Source organism: Mustela nivalis (assembly GCF_964662115.1).
Source record: "Mustela nivalis genome assembly, chromosome: 10".
Lineage (NCBI taxonomy): Eukaryota > Metazoa > Chordata > Mammalia > Carnivora > Mustelidae > Mustela > Mustela nivalis.
This window is the reverse complement of record NC_139029.1, coordinates 1,730,050-1,746,103: the sequence shown is the minus strand read 5'-3', so window position 1 is coordinate 1,746,103 and position 16,054 is coordinate 1,730,050. Positions and strand designations below refer to the sequence as shown.

General features: G+C 67.0%; 2 protein-coding genes across 5 annotated transcripts; one reads left to right on the top strand and one right to left on the bottom strand.

Annotated features, from left to right (window-relative positions):
- The first annotated feature begins 32 nt into the window (after positions 1-32).
- LRRC47 (leucine rich repeat containing 47) lies at positions 33-9,573 on the top strand. The gene is made up of 7 exons (XM_082688763.1): positions 33-698; positions 5,714-6,169; positions 6,825-6,941; positions 7,603-7,718; positions 8,239-8,341; positions 8,604-8,693; positions 8,813-9,573. The coding sequence occupies exons 1-7, from the start codon at positions 69-71 to the stop codon at positions 9,059-9,061; spliced, it is 1,761 nt and encodes a 586-aa protein (XP_082544889.1). The 5' UTR covers positions 33-68; the 3' UTR covers positions 9,062-9,573.
- Positions 9,574-12,423: 2,850 nt separating this feature from the next.
- SMIM1 (small integral membrane protein 1 (Vel blood group)) lies at positions 12,424-15,501 on the bottom strand. 4 transcript variants are annotated; one of them, XM_082688767.1, is made up of 5 exons: positions 15,419-15,501; positions 14,996-15,153; positions 14,553-14,625; positions 13,256-13,509; positions 12,424-12,993 (listed from the first exon to the last, which is right to left on the bottom strand). In XM_082688767.1, the coding sequence occupies exons 4-5, from the start codon at positions 13,363-13,365 to the stop codon at positions 12,867-12,869; spliced, it is 237 nt and encodes a 78-aa protein (XP_082544893.1). In that variant the 5' UTR covers positions 13,366-13,509; positions 14,553-14,625; positions 14,996-15,153; positions 15,419-15,501; the 3' UTR covers positions 12,424-12,866. The 4 variants fall into 4 exon arrangements, with proteins under 4 accessions (XP_082544893.1, XP_082544892.1, XP_082544891.1 ...); XM_082688766.1 differs by having other exon boundaries at positions 13,256-13,374; XM_082688765.1 differs by having other exon boundaries at positions 15,016-15,153.
- Positions 15,502-16,054: the final 553 nt, after the last annotated feature.

The following is a 16,054-nucleotide window of genomic DNA, read 5'->3' as shown; positions in this document are numbered from 1 at the left end:
CATGCCCCGGAAGTGCCCCGGGAGCGCCCCGGAAGTGCCCCGGGAGCGGCGGCGGAAGCGGCGGCGCGATGGCGGCGGCGGCGGCGGCGGCGGCCCCGGCGCCCGAGGCCTGGCCCGAGCTGGAGCTGGCGGAGCGCGAGCGGCGGCGCGAGCTGCTGCTGACGGGGCCGGGGCTGGAGCGGCGGGTGCGCGCGGCGGGCGGGCGGCTGCCGCCGCGGCTCTTCTCGCTGCCGCTGCTGCACTACCTGGAGGTGAGCGGCTGCGGGAGCCTGCGCGAGCCGGGCCCTGGGCTGGCGCAGGGCCTCCCGCAGCTGCACAGCCTCGTGCTGCGGCGCAACGCGCTGGGGCCCGGCCTGAGCCCCGAGCTCGGCCCGCTGCCCGCGCTGCGCGTGCTCGACCTGTCGGGCAACGCGCTGGAGGCGCTGCCGCCGGGCCAGGGCCTGGGCCCCGCCGAGCCGCCGGGGCTGCCGCAGCTGCAGAGCCTCAACCTCAGCGGCAACCGGCTGCGCGAGCTGCCCGCCGACCTGGCGCGCTGCGCCCCGCGCCTGCAGACGCTCAACCTCACGGGCAACCGGCTGCACGCCTTCCCCGCCGAGCTCTTCCGGCCCGGCGCGCTGCCGCTGCTCAGCGAACTGGCGGCCGCCGACAACCGCCTGCGGGAGCTCAGCCCGGACATCGCGCACCTGGCCTCGCTCAAGGTCAGCGGCCGCCGGGCGCGGCGCGGCGCGGCGGGGAGGGGCCGTCGGGGCCGTCGGGGCCGGGGCCTGCGAGCCGGGCCGGCGAGTCCCCCTCCGGGCCGGGCCTGCCGCCTCCGGGCCCCTGCCACCCGCTGCCGGGCGGGAGTGGGCAGGCGCGGGCCGCGGTCGGGAGCAGCCCAGCGGCCGAGCCCCCGTCCCCGTCCGTGTCTCCGGCTGCAGACACGTGGGATCGTGGCGGGGTCGGCCCCAGGCGCGGCTCCGCGTGAGGCCGCAGGTGTCGGCGCAGTGCCGCTCCCGGGCGGACGTTATTAGTCCCTCAGAGGCCGGCGCGGCTGCCGGCAGTCCACTAGTGCTTCGGGCTTTCCTCTAGACCCCCCTGCCCGGGGGCTGCTTACCTCCCCCTCCCCAGGCCCCAGCGCACTGCAGGGCAGACGGTGCCGGTGAGGCGAGCAGGCCTGCGGGAGCCTGACACTGCCCGGCCTCACCCACGTCCAGCTCAGAGGCCCCCGGAGCCCTGCCTCCCCGTCGCCCCCTTTCAGCCTTAAAGAGGCAGATTTGTGGTGCTTCTTCCTCCTAGTTTTCATCCTTGAACGCAGACGTGGTGAAGCGGGAAAGCACGGGCTTGTGTCGCAGAGGTTCCTCTCCGTATCGTCCGCTGACCTCGCGGGTCCGTCCGTCTGCACAGATCTGAGTGCTTGTGTGCGCGTGTGGGAGTGTGGACGTGTGTGCAGTGAGGACAGGAGGGCCTCGTGCTTGCTGGCGTCTGCAGACGAGGCTGTGGGGTGACGCCGGGCGCGGTGGTTGTCCAGGGCAGGAGGCTTCGCTTTGGGGCTGACGTGTGACAGGCCACGTGCGACCTCGTGTGCTTGCCTCGTGTGCCTCGTGTCCTCCCATCTGTCCGATCTCGGCTGCCCAGGGGGTCCGTGTACCAGACGCGCAGCCGAGGACGGCTCTCCTGAGCGCAGGATCGGTTGGTCTGTTTCTCTCCAGATCCGGAATGTCTTCCCGGCGGTTAGGTTTGTTTTCAGTGTTCTCTGCGACATGTGCCCACCAGGGACGTCCGTGGCCTTCGCGTGTCCCGACACCATCATTCGCGGGTGTCGTCGCTGCGGAACCCCCACGCGCTGTTGCCCGGCGTCCGTCGATCTCTGCCACCTGAAGAGCCTGTCTGTCGCGGAGGGTGCGGTGCCACAGCTCGTTGAGATCCCCTTTGGGTTTCGATGTCCTCCAGGGGCCTTTCTGCTCTGACGCCCCCGGGAGCAGTGCCCCGAGACAGTGGGAAGCCGCGTTGCCGCGCGCGCTGGGGCTGTGCAGACAGACATCCTGTCCCTGCTCGTGCTGTGGGAAGGCTGGGGTGCGGAGAACTGACTCAGGCAGGAGGGTGGGCTCCCCCAGCATCCGGTGGCCGTGCCGCCGGCTCCTGCGCTGCGTCCTTGCAGCCGTGAACGGTGCCGTGCACGGGGCGGACTGCGGGCCTGGGCCAGAACCACGGCAGTTGTCCCCTGTGCAGCGGGTCTCCGCCCGGGCTGGCTCGCTCACGAGTGCCGCTGGTCCGCGGATGGGCAGTCCGGCCTGGGCTCCACTGCGACGCTCCGAAGACTGCGCTCTGTCCGGGATGTCCTGGTGCCGCTCCCCGCCCAGCAGGCTAGTCCACGTCTCACGTAGCGGCTCAGGGCTCCTGAGAGTGCGACCGCAAGAGCGCTCCCTGAGGGCAGGCTTGGAGCGGCGGCCAGGCGTTGCCGCTGCCCCTGGCAGGTGAAATGAGCCAAGCCCCGTCCACGTCCCTGGGGAGACCTCGCCCGGTCCCTCAGGGCCACCAGAGCAGCCACACACGTGCTTCTGCTTGTCCCTCCCCTCACTTCCCGAGTGGGGAGACAAGTGCCTTGGTGCCCGCCCCCCACCGCCCCCAGGGAGCTGCCCCAGACCCAGGTTTGGGGAAGGCCTGACCCTCCTCCCCACTCCGCGCGCAGGGACAAGGGAGCCCAAGAGAAAACGGAGTACTCGCCGGCTGGACAGCCACCTGACTGAGCCGGGTTCCGTCGACGTCGTGGTGTCTGGCCATTCGGCAGGGCGCCCCACGGGAGGCCCCAGAACGTGGGGAGGGGTTTCTCTCCGGGGGCATCTGTCCCTGCACTAGGCTTCTGTCACCCGTGGGGCTCAGCTGCCAGGGCAGGGCTGGCCAAGGATGGCAGCCCTCGCATCACTGCCCCCTGCAGCACGGGCGGCGGGCTGTGCTCTGCCCAGCAGGGCTGACACATGTCCCCAGGGTTTCCTCCCTTCCTCCCGCACCCACCGGTGCCCACACCCATTGGGGCCACCACGTCACTCAGAGGTGGGAGTCCCCTGTGGTCAGGCTTCACAAAGAAGCTCCACTTGGATTGTGAGGTTTCGGTCCAGCGCCCAGACCCTGCAGTTTAGGAGTCCTTCCTCCGTGCCCTGTCTTCCCCCGTGGCCACAGCGGTGACGGGCTGCTCGGTGCCTGGGTGGGGTCTGGGTGCCCCCGCCAGGCATGCCCGCTGGAACGAAGCTAGAACAAAGACGGGTGCTAGCTCCCCTCGAGGTGGCCGAGGTGGCGTGTTAGTCTCACGGTCGCACAGCTAGGATTGAGGACCCCCTCCGCAGCACACGGCCCGCAGCGGTGGTGTTCCCAGAGGCACTCAGTGGCCACGGCCCGCTCAGACATCTGTGTGACCTGCAGGAAGGGGGTAGGTGGGGTCTTTATGACTCGCTCCGGGCAGCAGGCAGGTTTCGGGGCACGCGTCGTGTGCAGTTAATTCCGCTCCGTGTGTCACAGCAGTGGGGGTTGGCGTGCGCGGTGTGAGCCGAGCTTCCGGGCCAGAGACCTGCCCTCCTGCAGGCGGCGAGCTCGCAGGACACTCCCCGCCCCCCCGGGGCTCCTCCTGCCGCTCCCTTGCTCCCTTCTCGTTCTTTCCCAGGCGTGAACCCGTGCTGAGTCCGCTGCTCTTACCTGCCGGTGCCCACGTCGCCACAGGGCTCCCAGCTTCCAGAACCCCGATCTGCCGCCTCCCCCTCCCTGCCACATTCCCACGGGGCCCAGCTCGGGGCCTGAGGGACCCTCTGGGCTCTGACCACTGCCCCAGCTTACTGCTCTGAGATGTCCACGATGTGCTCGTCGCCCCTGAGAGCAGCCCCCCAACCCGGGACCCTCGCACTGTTGGCCGCCAGGGTGGGGGCGGCGGCGGGTGAGGCCCAGCCTCCCCAGCCTCCCCTCCTCGCTGCTCCTCTGCGGCCAGCACATGGCATCCACCTGGCTGGCCTGTTCCGTGCAGCTGCAACGGTGACCCCGATGGAGCCCTCGGGCTGACCAAAGCGTGGCGGACCCCAGAGCCGGTGTGTGCGGTGGAGCTAGGACAGGCCTCGCCAGACCTGACCTCAGGACGGCAGCCCTCGCTGTGGCTCAGAAGCCCGGATGGTGGCCCTGGAAGGGCTCTCCTGTTGTCCGTCTCCCCGCCGTTCCCAGTCCCCATTGGGTGAGGAGAAAGGCCTGGCGAGGCACAAAATGGCCACAGGTGTAGGAAATCGTGTTGCCCACAGCCCTTTGGGGCCTCTTGGTACCCCCCAGGGTGACCAACGGCCAGGTCTGGCTTCCTCTCTTCGTCCCCGGTCCTGAGTGCGAGACGGAAGCCCGTTGGAGCTGCTCGCTCTCTGCTGAGCTCTGGGAGAGGCTCCTCAGCGACATCGGGCCCTGGCCCGGTGTGACCCTGCGCGGAGTCTCCCCCGTCTCAGCAGCCACAGGATAGCCTCATCCACAGTGGGGGTCAGACTTGTCCCCTCCGCCAGCCGAGCAAACGGCCTCGTCTGGACCGCCAGAGCCCTGTTCCCTTCTCCGTTCGTGACCGAGTCTGTCACCAGTTTGGCTGGGCCTTTGAGTCCTGCAGGCCCCAGGCTGCAGCCGACCTCGCCCAGCGAGCGGTGCATGTGTTGTGGGGGGGAGGTGGGGGGAGGGCCAGGGGGAGGCGCCCCCAGCCCTGGGCACACAGGCGCCCTCTGCTCCAGAGCTCTCCCCCGGCCGCCGCCGCTCGTCGCCTCACTTCCCCTGCGCTCCTCACAGCTGACCGGCTAACGGGCTTCTCCCGCGGCTGCCCCCGCCTGGTCTCCGCCGCGCCGAGCAGGGCCAGTGCATGGCGCCCCGCTGGCCCAGGAGGAGGCCGAGAACGGCCGTCCGTGTGCAGTGCCCCGCGCCGCCTGGGCCGCAGTGCCGCTGGCTCGGGCAGGCTGGGAAGGGGCGGAGGGTGGCTGGGCTCTTCCTGGGGGGCCGGTCCTCCTCCCCACAGCTGCAGGAGGGAAACGGGCCTGCGCCAGCCCCTGCGCCAGCCCCTGCGCTGGAAGACAGCTCCCTTAGTGTCCCTCCTGCCCCGCCAGGCTCTGGCGAGACGGCCCTGCGAGGTGGCTGTCAGTGGTTTCCGTCCTCTCGGCCAGTCTGATGCCAGCCGTGCGTTTTTGTCAGAGCCCGGTCGCTCGCAGTGCTGGAAGGTTCTGCGTGGGCCGTCACGAGCCTCTTCATAGCGCAGACAGCAGTGGCGCCGCACCATCTCCGGGTCAGGGTTGGGGGCGGAGAGCGCAGGCCAGTCGGAGCCCAGCGGCCGGCAGTGGAGTTGGCGCAGCGCATGGTGCTGCTGGGGGCCCTGTGTGTCCGTGCGGAGTGTCCCGCTTGTTACTCGCGCCGTGTTTTCCCCAACTCACTTAAAGAACGTGAGCCCCATTTTGTGCGGAACCTGTTTCTCATCTCAGGTGCTTGTCTGTCTGTAACCACGTGTGTCCCTTGTCCCGAGCTCCTTTCTCTGCTCCCTTCATCCGTCGGGATAGTCGTCACCACAAGGAACCTTGCAGGGAGCAGGAAGTGTTTCGTGGGGGGCTGTTTGCGGCCGTCCCTGCGGCCACGTGGGCACGGTAGCAGGTGTCAGTCTGGGCGTGGAGCTGGGGACAGGCCACGTGGGGTGGGGCAGTGCTCCGGGGGGCGAGCTGTGACCACGCGCCCTCCGCCTCCCTCCCAGACGCTGGACCTGTCCAACAACCAGCTCAGCGAGGTCCCGGCGGAGCTGGCTGACTGCCCCAAGCTCAAGGAGGTCAATTTCCGGGGAAACAAGCTGACGGACCGGCGGCTGGAGAAGATGGTCCATGGCTGCCCGACCAAGTCCATCCTGGAGTACCTGCGCAGCGGAGGCCGCGGCGGCGGCCGGGGCAAGGGCAAGGCCGAGGGCCCCGAGAAGGAAGAGGCCCGCAGGAGGCGGCGCGAGAGGCGGAGGAGGGAGAGTGGCGAGGGGGAGGAGGAGGAGGTGGACCACGCCGGCATGCTGCTCCGGGTCCTGCACGTGTCTGAGAACCCTGCCCCGCTGACCGTGCAGGTCAGCCCCACGGTCAGGGACGTCCGGCCGTTCATCGTGGGGGCCGTCGTGAGAGGCATGGACCTGAAGCCTGGGAACGCACTCAGACGGTTCCTCACCTCCCAGGTGGGTGCCCATGGCCCACGAGGGGCTGGCGCAGGCGGCCCTGGGGCCGGTGCGGTGTCCCAGTGCGTGAGCACGGAGCGGGCCGGCCCTGGGCCTCGGTCGCAGGGATGGGTGCCGCCTGCTCCTCCGCAGACGCCTCTCCCGTCCTGCCTTGTTTCTGAGATCGGCATTTCCCGAGCATCTGATGGCTTGGGGGATTTTCTCATGTCTGGAATGGGTTGCACAGTCCCCTGCACGGTGGTATACAAATGGTCATGTCTTCCCAGCTGTTCCCACACTAGACGAATATCCTGATTTGTTTTCCTGTGCAGCTTGCCCAGCTTTTAAAGTAGGAGCCCCATCTCCGATGTTTGCAGGCCGGCACGTGGCCCGCGGGGTGACGCAGCTCCCCCCACGTCCGAGTCTCCCACGCCCCCAGCCAGGAGTTCAGAGCTCAAACGTTGGGGCTTCCAAGAAGAACGTTGGAAGCCTGTTGTCGTTTGTTGAGACTCACATTTCAGTTCGGGGAGGCTTCTCGGTCTCAGAGCCTCCCTTACCGAAGGAAGGAATTCTATAGACGGCTTCCCAGTGCAGGACCCGCAGGATGCATTTGGGCCAGGGAGGCGGTGGGTGGGGGGCCGCACAGGTGCTGAGCTCCGCGGGTCTGCCGTTGCAGACGAAGCTCCACGAGGACGTCTGTGAGAAGAGGACGGCGGCCACCATCGCGACCCACGACCTCCAGGCCGTGCGCGGGCCCCTGCTCTATACAGCCCGCCCACCACAGGACCTCAAGGTGACGTCCCCCGCTCCCTCTGTTTGCACTGTTTGCAGTTTCCTGGGACGCAGCCGCGCGTGTGCTCCGAGGCAGGTCGGGCAGTGGCGAGCACTCCCGGGTCACACACGGGCCGTGTTTATAGTTTCCTTGGAAGTCCGCCTGTCGGAGGAGGGAGTGGTTAGAAAGTGGTTTCCTGTATTTCCTCAGCTTCCACCAAACCCTGTGGTTTGTGGACGGATCGCGGAGCCCCTCGTTGGGAGTGGACAGGCGTGAGCTTGGGTTGTCCAAGTCCCTCCACGGGTCTGTTACTCCCTGTGGCGTCCAGGGTTCCCGGGGGCCACCGTAGCCCTGGTGCCCAGCTGCACGCCTGGTTGACCGGTGCCAGCCCCTGCCCCTCCCGTCTTGGCCTTCCAGGGGCCACAGGCCTGGGAGATGCCGTCACGTGTGGCATGGTGAAGGTTCAGCCCAGCTTGGAGAGGACCGGCATGTGTGGCCGTCAGGTCTCTGAGCGGCCTCCGTGGGCCCCACGTGCTCACCCCGCCGTCACAGGAGAATGGAGGGGGAGCCGAGGGGACACCGAGCCGACGTGCCATGAGCGGAGGACGGGCGTCGTGCGGTGCCGGTGGCTGTAAGGGGAGCCTGTCTCCGTCTGAGCTCACCCGCAGGTGTCCACCCGCAGATCGTGCCCTTGGGGCGCAAAGAAATCAAGGCCAAGGACCTGGTGCGGCAGTTGCAGCTGGAGGCGGAGGAGCACAGGAAGCAGAAGAAGAGGCAGAACCTGTCGGGCCTGCACAGGTCAGCGCGCCTCCCTCCGACCCCGCCCCACGGGCAGCTCCGGCCTCGCCCCTAGGCTGCCCCAACTTGCGACTTGCCCTTACGGGTGTTAAGTGAAACCTCGCGGACGCCGCTCGCTGTGCTGGTAGGGATTCCGCGTGGGGCAGCGGCCGTGGCAGACCGCCTCTGCTCTGGCGGAGCTGGGGCTCAGGCGCTGCTCTGGGGGGATGAGGCTTTCTTTAGCACGCAGGCCCTCACCTGGAGGGACGGGGGTCCTCCTGCCCAAAGCACATGCACGGGGATGGGGGACGGCAAAGGCGGTCACCTGACGCCACGAAAGCCGTCCGGCCGACAGCGTCTTGCGCACATCCCCCGCCGCTGGGGCAGGGTGTGGGTGGCCCACTGCCCTAGACCCACGTGAGCACGGGCTTCACGTCTCCCTCCCCGGCTCTCGGACGTCGTGACCTTCCACGGATCCGTCTCGTGAGCTGGCATCGGTCCGGTGCTCCCATAGTTACGCCTCTGCATTTCCTGCCCGCAGATACCTGCACTTACTGGACGGGAAGGACAGTTACCCCTGCCTTGTGGATGCGGATGGAGACGTGATCTCTTTCCCACCGATAACCAACAGCGAGAAGACGAAGGTAAGGCCGTGCGCGTGCGATCCCTGCATCGGTGGCTGCGGCACGGTGACGTCCCGTCCACCCCCGGACCGTGCGGGCCCCGAGCCTGGGTCCCTGTCCCGCGTGGTGCTGCACCGAGAGTCACCGCGTGTGCGTCCCCGCTTCTCCTCTGGGAAGGGGACGGGCCTGGTTTGCGTGGCGCTGGTTTTCATAGGTTTTTCCTCCGAGCATTTGCTGATGTCTCTGGTAACTTTATTCTTCTCTGAAACTCTTCGGATTTAAGATTAAGAAAACAACTTCCGCTCTGTTTTTGGAAGTAACAAGTGCTGCGAGTCTGCAGACCTGTAAGCAGGTCATGGACGCCCTCGTGCTGGTGAGTCGTCCTGCCCAGTCGGCCCTCCGGCCCCGAGGCGCGGTCGGACCCCCGTCTTCCCGCCGCCCCTCGCAGCCCCCACCCCCGGTCGCCTCTGAAATGGAATTTTTCCTTTGCAGAAAATGGCAGAAATCAACAAGTACACGCTAGAAAATCAAGAGGACGGATCCCTTTCAGATCCCGACACTGACGCGGTCTCCGGGCAGTCCCCAGACCCCAGCGGGAGCTCAGGTGCCGAAAAGGCCGGGAGCACCGCGCTGGTGGTGGAGCAGGTCCGGGTGCTGGACGGGGACGGGCACCTGAAGGTGGTGTACCCCTCCAAGACGGACCTGGGCCTCGCCGCGCCCCACGTGACCGTGATCCGCTGAGCCCTGGCGCCTGCGCCAGCCAGCCGCGTGGGTCCTCAGCTCTGCCAGTTGTGCGGACGTTAAGTCCCTCGTTTCTCTCCCCGGTGGTTTGCAAGACCTGCGCCTCCCCTGCGGCCGTCCAGCCAGTCCGTCCTGCCGCAGCGAGACCGCGTTGCCGTGGACTTGAATCGTTTTGCCTTTCCACCGCCAAACTGTTTTACTGAGGCTTTTTACAAAATTCTCAAATATCAGAATTAACTGTTCAAAACATTCTGAAATCATGTGAACTCGGCCACTACCTTCATTCAGGGAAGGAAACACGCGGATTGGCCTGGATCTTCAGCTCCGACCCGGGAACCTAAGCCGCAGGTTTCAGCGGGCTGCGCCGGGGTTTTTCTGCCATCTGGCGGCTTTGGAAACCTCAGCGTGCGGGGGCGCAGCCTCGAGGTGTGGAGAGACGCCCCATCCCTAACTAGTTGGCCCCAAATCGTTCTCTTTTTATGAAAAAAAAAATCTTTTAGGTGACCTTAGAATTGGCAGCAGCATTTTTTTCTTGCTCTTGTGGTTGGACGTGTCTGGGTTAGTGTCACAGGCCTCCCCCAGTGCAGCCCGGAGGGCGCAGCCCACATCAGAACATGTGGCTCGGGGCTCGCACGCGGCGCCCTGTCGTGGACTCGGTGTCCGTGGACTGGCCACTCTGCCGTCCACCAGCTCGAGGACAGACGGGGGTGTGCGCGGAAGGCGAAGTTGGAAGCCAACAACCACAAAACATGGCCGGTGAATGGTTCTTCAGCGTTTTGTTTTAGGTTCTTTCCAGTTTTGAATGTCTTGGGCCCCACACCACGGCGTGAGTGTGTGTGTGTTTCTGTGTGCGAGTGCACATGCATGCCCCTTCCTGGAACCCCAGGCCGCAGCCGGCCGCAGGGTAGGGGCTTTCACTGACCTCCCTGCTTGGTGGCCGGGCTGGGTTACAAAACACCGACTCTGGCTTTTGGTATTTCGTGACCCCATTGGTGTCACGTGCTGTGACCTGCAAGAGACAGTTCGTGTGTTCTGCTGACTTGGGGAGTGTTTGCGGGAGGCTCACTGAACCCGTGCATTTAGCCATCAAAACCGGACACAGGGAAGCAGGGGAGCTCACGGAGGCACAAGGTTCTCCCAGAGCTCAGCCAGGCTGCTTTCGAGGACCCAGCGGGCTCTCTGGACACCTCCAGGCCCTCCCTTCCGTCTCTGGGCTGAAGGTGCCAGATGGTGGCTTTTCCTTGTTTTGTTAACCCCAGACCTAACCAACATCTGCACTGGTGGCTCTGGCTTTGTTATCTCATGCGCCCTGGGCTCCCAGGGCAGTGACTGCTGTGGGTGGGCTGGCTGGCATGGGTCTGCGGCTGGGCGGGCCACATGCCGTCATCTGTGACCTCGCTGACGTGGGCAGAACTGCCAGCCTGGTGCCTTTCGGACGCAGCCCAGCCCTCTGTGAGGTGTGCGGATGCACTGAGCTTACCACCAGAAACCAGACATCCTTCCTCTTTGCCGGTCCGGCCCGCTCATAAAAGTCCTTTAATAAAAACATCTGTGCCCCTCCCCAGCAATTCCTTCCTTGGCAGTATTTCAGGGTAGTGTCTGGGGGGAAACAGAGGACCCGAACCCCCCCTTCCCAGCCCAGATCTTGCCAGCAAAAAGCAAGAGGCACTTAACAATCACACGGGCTCTGCCCAGGGAGGCTGCTGGACCCTCCAGGCCTAGAGTGGGCGTTGGACCCCCCCTGTGAGGTCTCCGGCAGGTCTCATTCATGAGTCAGATGTGCGAGGAAAGATCGCCTGACAACTCAGCAGGGGGCTGCCCCCTCCCTGGCCAGGGCCCCGGGGCCCACATCTGGCAGAGACAACTCACAAGGTGGCTTGTGGCCTGAGGGCCTCTGCCTGCAGCCTCCCAGCACATCAGCCCGGCGCTGGTGGGGCCCACGGCAGGGAACATGTGCGTGCGCCAGGGAGCCCCGCGGCACCTGCTCTGTCCTGACACCTGCTGGGCCTCGGGGTGCATGGAGCATGAAGGCCGGGTCTTAATGGCTTTTGTCATCAACTAGCCCACGCGGTGCCTCCCCTAAGCCAGGGAGGACCCACAGGGATCACTGGGCAGTGCTGGGCTGAGCTGGAGGGGCCAAGGGCACCGTCCCGGGACTGATTCCCCATAGTGCCCCTCGCATGTGGACCACATGTGCTTGCTGCCCCCACCTGCTCTGTGCCCCCTCCTCGCTGTGCTTGGGCCCTGCCCCCAGCCCCTCGTCTGACCTGTCCCACACACTCACTGGGCTCTGCCTGGGGCTGCTGAGGCGTGGGGGCCCTGAGGCCTGCTGGGCGTTTGGGAAGTGGGCGGGGGGGTGGGGGAAGAATGACCTCAGAAGTGCCGGGCAGGCAGCCGCCAGGGCCCTCCTTTTCTGCCCAGCGCCCTGGCCAGGCTCTTGGCAGAGGCCGCACCCAGTCCTGGGGAGACCCAGCCCCTGCACCTCTGGGGAAACTGCCAATGTCCTAGAGCCCATGGAGGCTGTGCAGCCCAGCCGAGTCCCCCCCCAGTGCGCCCCCAGTGGTGGCTCCAGGGTAAGGCTGGGTACATGCCGGCCGGCTGGCACCCCTCCGTCCTCGAGTGTGGCCTAACAGGGCCGGGAAACGGGTCTTGGAGACAGGTGCCGAGGCCCAGAGACTAGGGCTGACTGGACCAGCCCCTCTGCCCCTTAACCAGCTTCCCTACCCCACAGCCAGCCCCCATCACGATTGGAGACCCCAACCCAGGCCAGGCCCACCAGGCACCCCTCCCTCCTGTGGGCAGAGCCAGGGACCACCGGCATGGCGCAGCCGTCCCTAGCACGCAGGCCAGTCTTGAGGGGTCTCTGTCCGCCCCTGCCAGTTTGGCATCTAACACCCAGGTCTGCCCTGTGACCTCCAGTCTCGGGGCCCAAGAGGACAGTGACTGGCATCTCCTGCCCTCAGCTGTCTGGGAAGCACTCTGCTAAGGTGTTTCTGGCAAAGGTTTTTGGGGCCTGAGCTGTGAACTTATAGTCTGTAGGTAGGGGGGAGCAGAGGGCCCAGAGGACACCTACTGGGAACAAGGCAGGGGGACTGGACAGAAGCCCTGAGCCGAGGCCTTGTCCGAGGCCAGTCAGGTGAGGCAGGAACAGGCCCCACCGGTGGCCAGCCCTCGGGCCTGCCCCCAGGGCTCACGTCCCACAAGAAGGTCCAGCCAGGCAGAGACACATTCCAAGGCCCAGAGCTGAGGGGGAGGGAGGACAGGCCCCTCCCACAAGCTTCCCACTGTGGTCTGAGTGCTCCCTAGCTGGCCTCACACCAGGCAGGCGCCTGGGTCCCGGTGGAAGCGGCTGTCACCCATCCTTCATTCAACAGACTTTTAATGGCTGCCTTGGCGGGGAAGTGCCTTCCCATTGGATCCACTCCCTCAAGAGGGACACCCCCTTCACAGCATGGAAGACTGGGCCGTGGGCCCCAGGCCCGCCCGGGGAGGACCTCTCCCTGCAGGGGCTGTGGGGGCGGGTCCTGCAGTCCCAGCTCCAGCGAGCCCCTCTCCCAGCCACGCATGTCCCGGCTAGCCACGTGCCGCCAGGCATGTGCACCTGTGTGCCCACGTGCTGGCCAGTGACCACAGCACGGCGGGGGGCAGGGGGGCTTCTGTCCAGAGAGAAGAGTCTTCTGTACACGAGGACTGTATATATGGGGTTCTATGTACACAAAAGGGTGCTGGCATACAGGGGTTGGTCCGTCCAAGCCCACGTCCCCACGCACCGGCAGCCAGCCCCAAGCGTCCGTGCTGGGCAGCCTCATTTGCACTTGTGCACGTAGTAACCGGTGAGATAGCCGAGGATGAAGATGACCCAGAAGATGGCCACTCCGCCCAGCACCTTCATGGCGATGCCCAGCTTGCCCGAGCACAGCTTCTGGGAGATCCTAGGGAGAGAAGCACCCACACATGAGCCCGTCCCCAAGTAGACTGGGGGGCTAGGCTGGAAAGGAGAGGGCCCTGGGGCAGGGGGTCCCCGAAGGAGGGTGGCCTGTGCACTCTGCCGACCGGGGGACAGGAGGGACCCCAGCGAGGGAGGTGCATGGCCCGGGCTGGCCGGGACTGCCGGGGCTGGGGTGGGGCGCCCTGCAGCACAGAAGCCACCAGAAGGGACGAGGAGCCTCCTCCCGCGGGCCTGTGGGCCCTCACCGCTGCCAGCTCCAGGGCGCCTCTGCGCTGGACCCGGCCGCCACGTGGACCTCGTCCTGGCTGCGGTCATCCCACCTGCTGTACTGGACGCCGCTCTCCTGGGGCTGCATGCTGCAGGGCTGCGGAAGGAGGAAGGAGGGGCAGGAGGCGGGCCGAGGCACTCTCGGGCAGGGAGACCAAGGCAGGCCTGCGGGCGTCCGACTCCCCGTAACCCATGATCCCGGTGAGCGCAGCGGCTGGGGCTCTGTGTGGGGCTGCGGTGAAGGCCAGGGTCTGGGGGGGGGGGCGGTTGTGGGCTGGCTCCCCCCTCCCCACCTTCTCACCTGGCTTCCCAGGGGACCAGGACGCCAAGTGGTGGGGCCACTTGCTCAGGGTCACATGGGAGGAGGCCAAGGCAGAATTCCAACCCCAGGAGGCTGCAAACCCTTCCCTCAGGAATGTTAGAGGCTGTCCCCACCCAGGGGGAGGAGAGGGGGCTCTGGCATAGCTGAGGCCGCCCTGGCCGAAACCATGGGTCCTTGACCTCATAACTGCCTGCCTTCCTGACCTCATAACTGCCTGCCTTCCCTCCCCATTCCTGACTGATAAGGCCCCGGAGCGTCTCCAGAGGCTGGGAAGACAAGGCACGGGGCGGCGGCTGGTACGGGCCAGACCCTTCCCCGGAGGCTGGAGCGTCCAGAGCACCGGCTGCTGTGTCCTGTGTCCTCCAGCCGGACCCAGGGGCAGCCCCCCCTCCCCGCCACTGCCTACAGGAAAAGCCAGAGCCTGTGGGTCCCTGGGCCTGCCGGGAGTGCAGGAGCTGGAGAGGCAGGGGCCTCCCTGCTAGGGACCCCCTTCCACGGAACCCCGGAGAGAGGCTTAAAGGCACAGCAGGCCCACGAATGGCAAGAGGCTAACCCAGAAACTCACGAGATGGCAGTTCGTACCGCCCCCAACGCGCTTCTGCATCCACCCTTCCCCCATCCCAGGCCAGCGGGAGGAAGGAAGGGAGCTTGTCTCCGAACCACGAGACCTGCCTCTCAGGTCCTCTCAGGCCCTCTCAGGTCCTCTCAGGTCGGGGCACCTGCTGTGGCCGTAGCCACTCAGATCAGTGGCTGTTCTCAGGCCCAAGGGAGACCACGTGTCTGCACAGTGTGGGCTGCGCTTCCCCAGGTGTGTGTGGGAAAGGGGCTCCAGGCCGACTCTGGGGCTGCACACCTGACGTCCCCTCCTGCCGCCCGTGGGCAGAATCCCCATTCTGTCCCAGCAGCAATGTGCCACCCCAAATGACAGCCGGGGCCCAAGATAAGCTTAATACCTTGGCTCTTGCTTTCCCACGTCACCAGGAGGCCCGCAAAGGGCTGGAGCGCAGCGGAGCTCACGGTTTCTCACTTTGACCAAAAAAATAGCAGCCACTTTCCTCCTGCCCTCGCACGATGGCCGGAGCTGCAGCAGCCACATTGCAACCCAGATACCCCTGCAGCACCAGCCCTCACCCACTTTGGGCTTCTTGAGAAGAGTGAACCCCACCTGCTCAAGCCTGGGCTCCTGCGGCGGGCAGGGGAAAGTACTCCTGCCTGAGGTGGTGGCTCTGAAGCCACCTCGGCTGGACGGAGCCGCCAGAAGCTGGGGAGGTGCTCAGAGCGGGGATCCTGAGGGCCTGGCTCTCCAGCCCCCATCCCCCGGTACCTGGAGACACCCAAGCTGGGGACCCTCTGGGGCTACCACCGCATACCTCAGACCCCTTCTCCCCCAAAGCACCTGAGGCGCCCACAGCTTACGAAGGGAGAGTCCTGGCGTGGGGGCCCGGACTCCGGCGCCCAGGAAGGCGGTCAGGCGGTCAGAGCCCGGCCAGTGGATCTCACCCGCCTCCTCCCAGGCCGCAGGTCAAGGTCCGACGTGCAGCGGATCCCCGAGGCCTCAAAATTTAAAAAAATAGATAAATAAAAGAAACAAAATGAAGAAAAGGTGAAGGGGAGAGCCCCGCGAGCAGCGGGAGGGGAAGCGGGCGCCGGGGGGGTCCCCGCTGCTAGCAGGAGCCGGCGGACATTTCCCGCACGCGGCCGCCGGGCCGGGTCAGCGCTACGAGCCCCGCCCCCCGCCCACCCCGCAGCTCCGGGACCCCCGGGCGGCCCCTCGCACGGCAGGGAGGACGCGGCCGGCCCACCTCCTCGCCCGCCTCACCACGAAGCTGCCCTGGACGCGCGCTCCACCGCCCTCGGTCCCCCGCGCCGCGCAGACGTGTCCCGGAGGGAGGGGCGGGGCCTGGGGGCGGGGCGGCCGGGGGCGGGGCGGCCGGGGGCGGGGCAGCGGCGAAGCCCGCACCCGGGCGGCCACCCCAGGCCCTAGCTGTTCCGAGGGCGCGGCGGGAGGGCGAGCGTGCAGCCCGGGGAAAGGCTGTAGGGGCTGCAGGGGAGAGGCGGGGCTGCGGGGGGAGCGGGGACCACGAGGGACAGGGTGCCGCGGGGACGAGGGGTCGGCAGAGGAGGGGGGGCCCCCGTGGGCTGGGGTCTGCAGGGGAGGGGGCTGCCCGGGCAGCAGGGCCCTCGGGGGGCCCAGGGGTGAGCGGGCCGGGCCACCCCCAGACCGCGCGGGTGCCGGGCACTGGTGCAGAAGCGGGCCCTGGAGCCTCCCGGCTCTGCTCCGACCGACGAGGCGGCCCAGCCCGGCGCCCCGGGGAGCCTGCGCGGGGGTCCCCGCTGTTCCTCCGCTCCCGCACTGGGCCCGCGGCGAGCGCGAAGCGGGAAAGGCCGGCTGCGTGCACAGGCGGGCGGAGGTGGGGGCCGAGACCAGCCGCCGCGCTCGGGTGCCTGCGTTCAG

What these genes read in the sequence shown, in the direction of transcription:
- LRRC47 (XM_082688763.1), top strand. Translation starts at nt 69, where the DNA reads ATGGCGGCGGCGGCGGCGGCGGCGGCCCCGGCGCCCGAGGCCTGGCCC. An exon ending in GACGGTTCCTCACCTCCCAG is followed by an intron (nt 6,170 to 6,824) that starts GTGGGTGCCCAT and finishes CTGCCGTTGCAG; the next exon opens with ACGAAGCTCCACGAGGACGT. An exon ending in AACCTGTCGGGCCTGCACAG is followed by an intron (nt 7,719 to 8,238) that starts GTCAGCGCGCCT and finishes TCCTGCCCGCAG; the next exon opens with ATACCTGCACTTACTGGACG.
- SMIM1 (XM_082688767.1), bottom strand. Translation starts at nt 13,365, where the DNA reads ATGCAGCCCCAGGAGAGCGGCGTCCAGTACAGCAGGTGGGATGACCGC. An exon ending in GCGCCCTGGAGCTGGCAGCG is followed by an intron (nt 12,994 to 13,255) that starts GTGAGGGCCCAC and finishes TTCTCTCCCTAG; the next exon opens with GATCTCCCAGAAGCTGTGCT.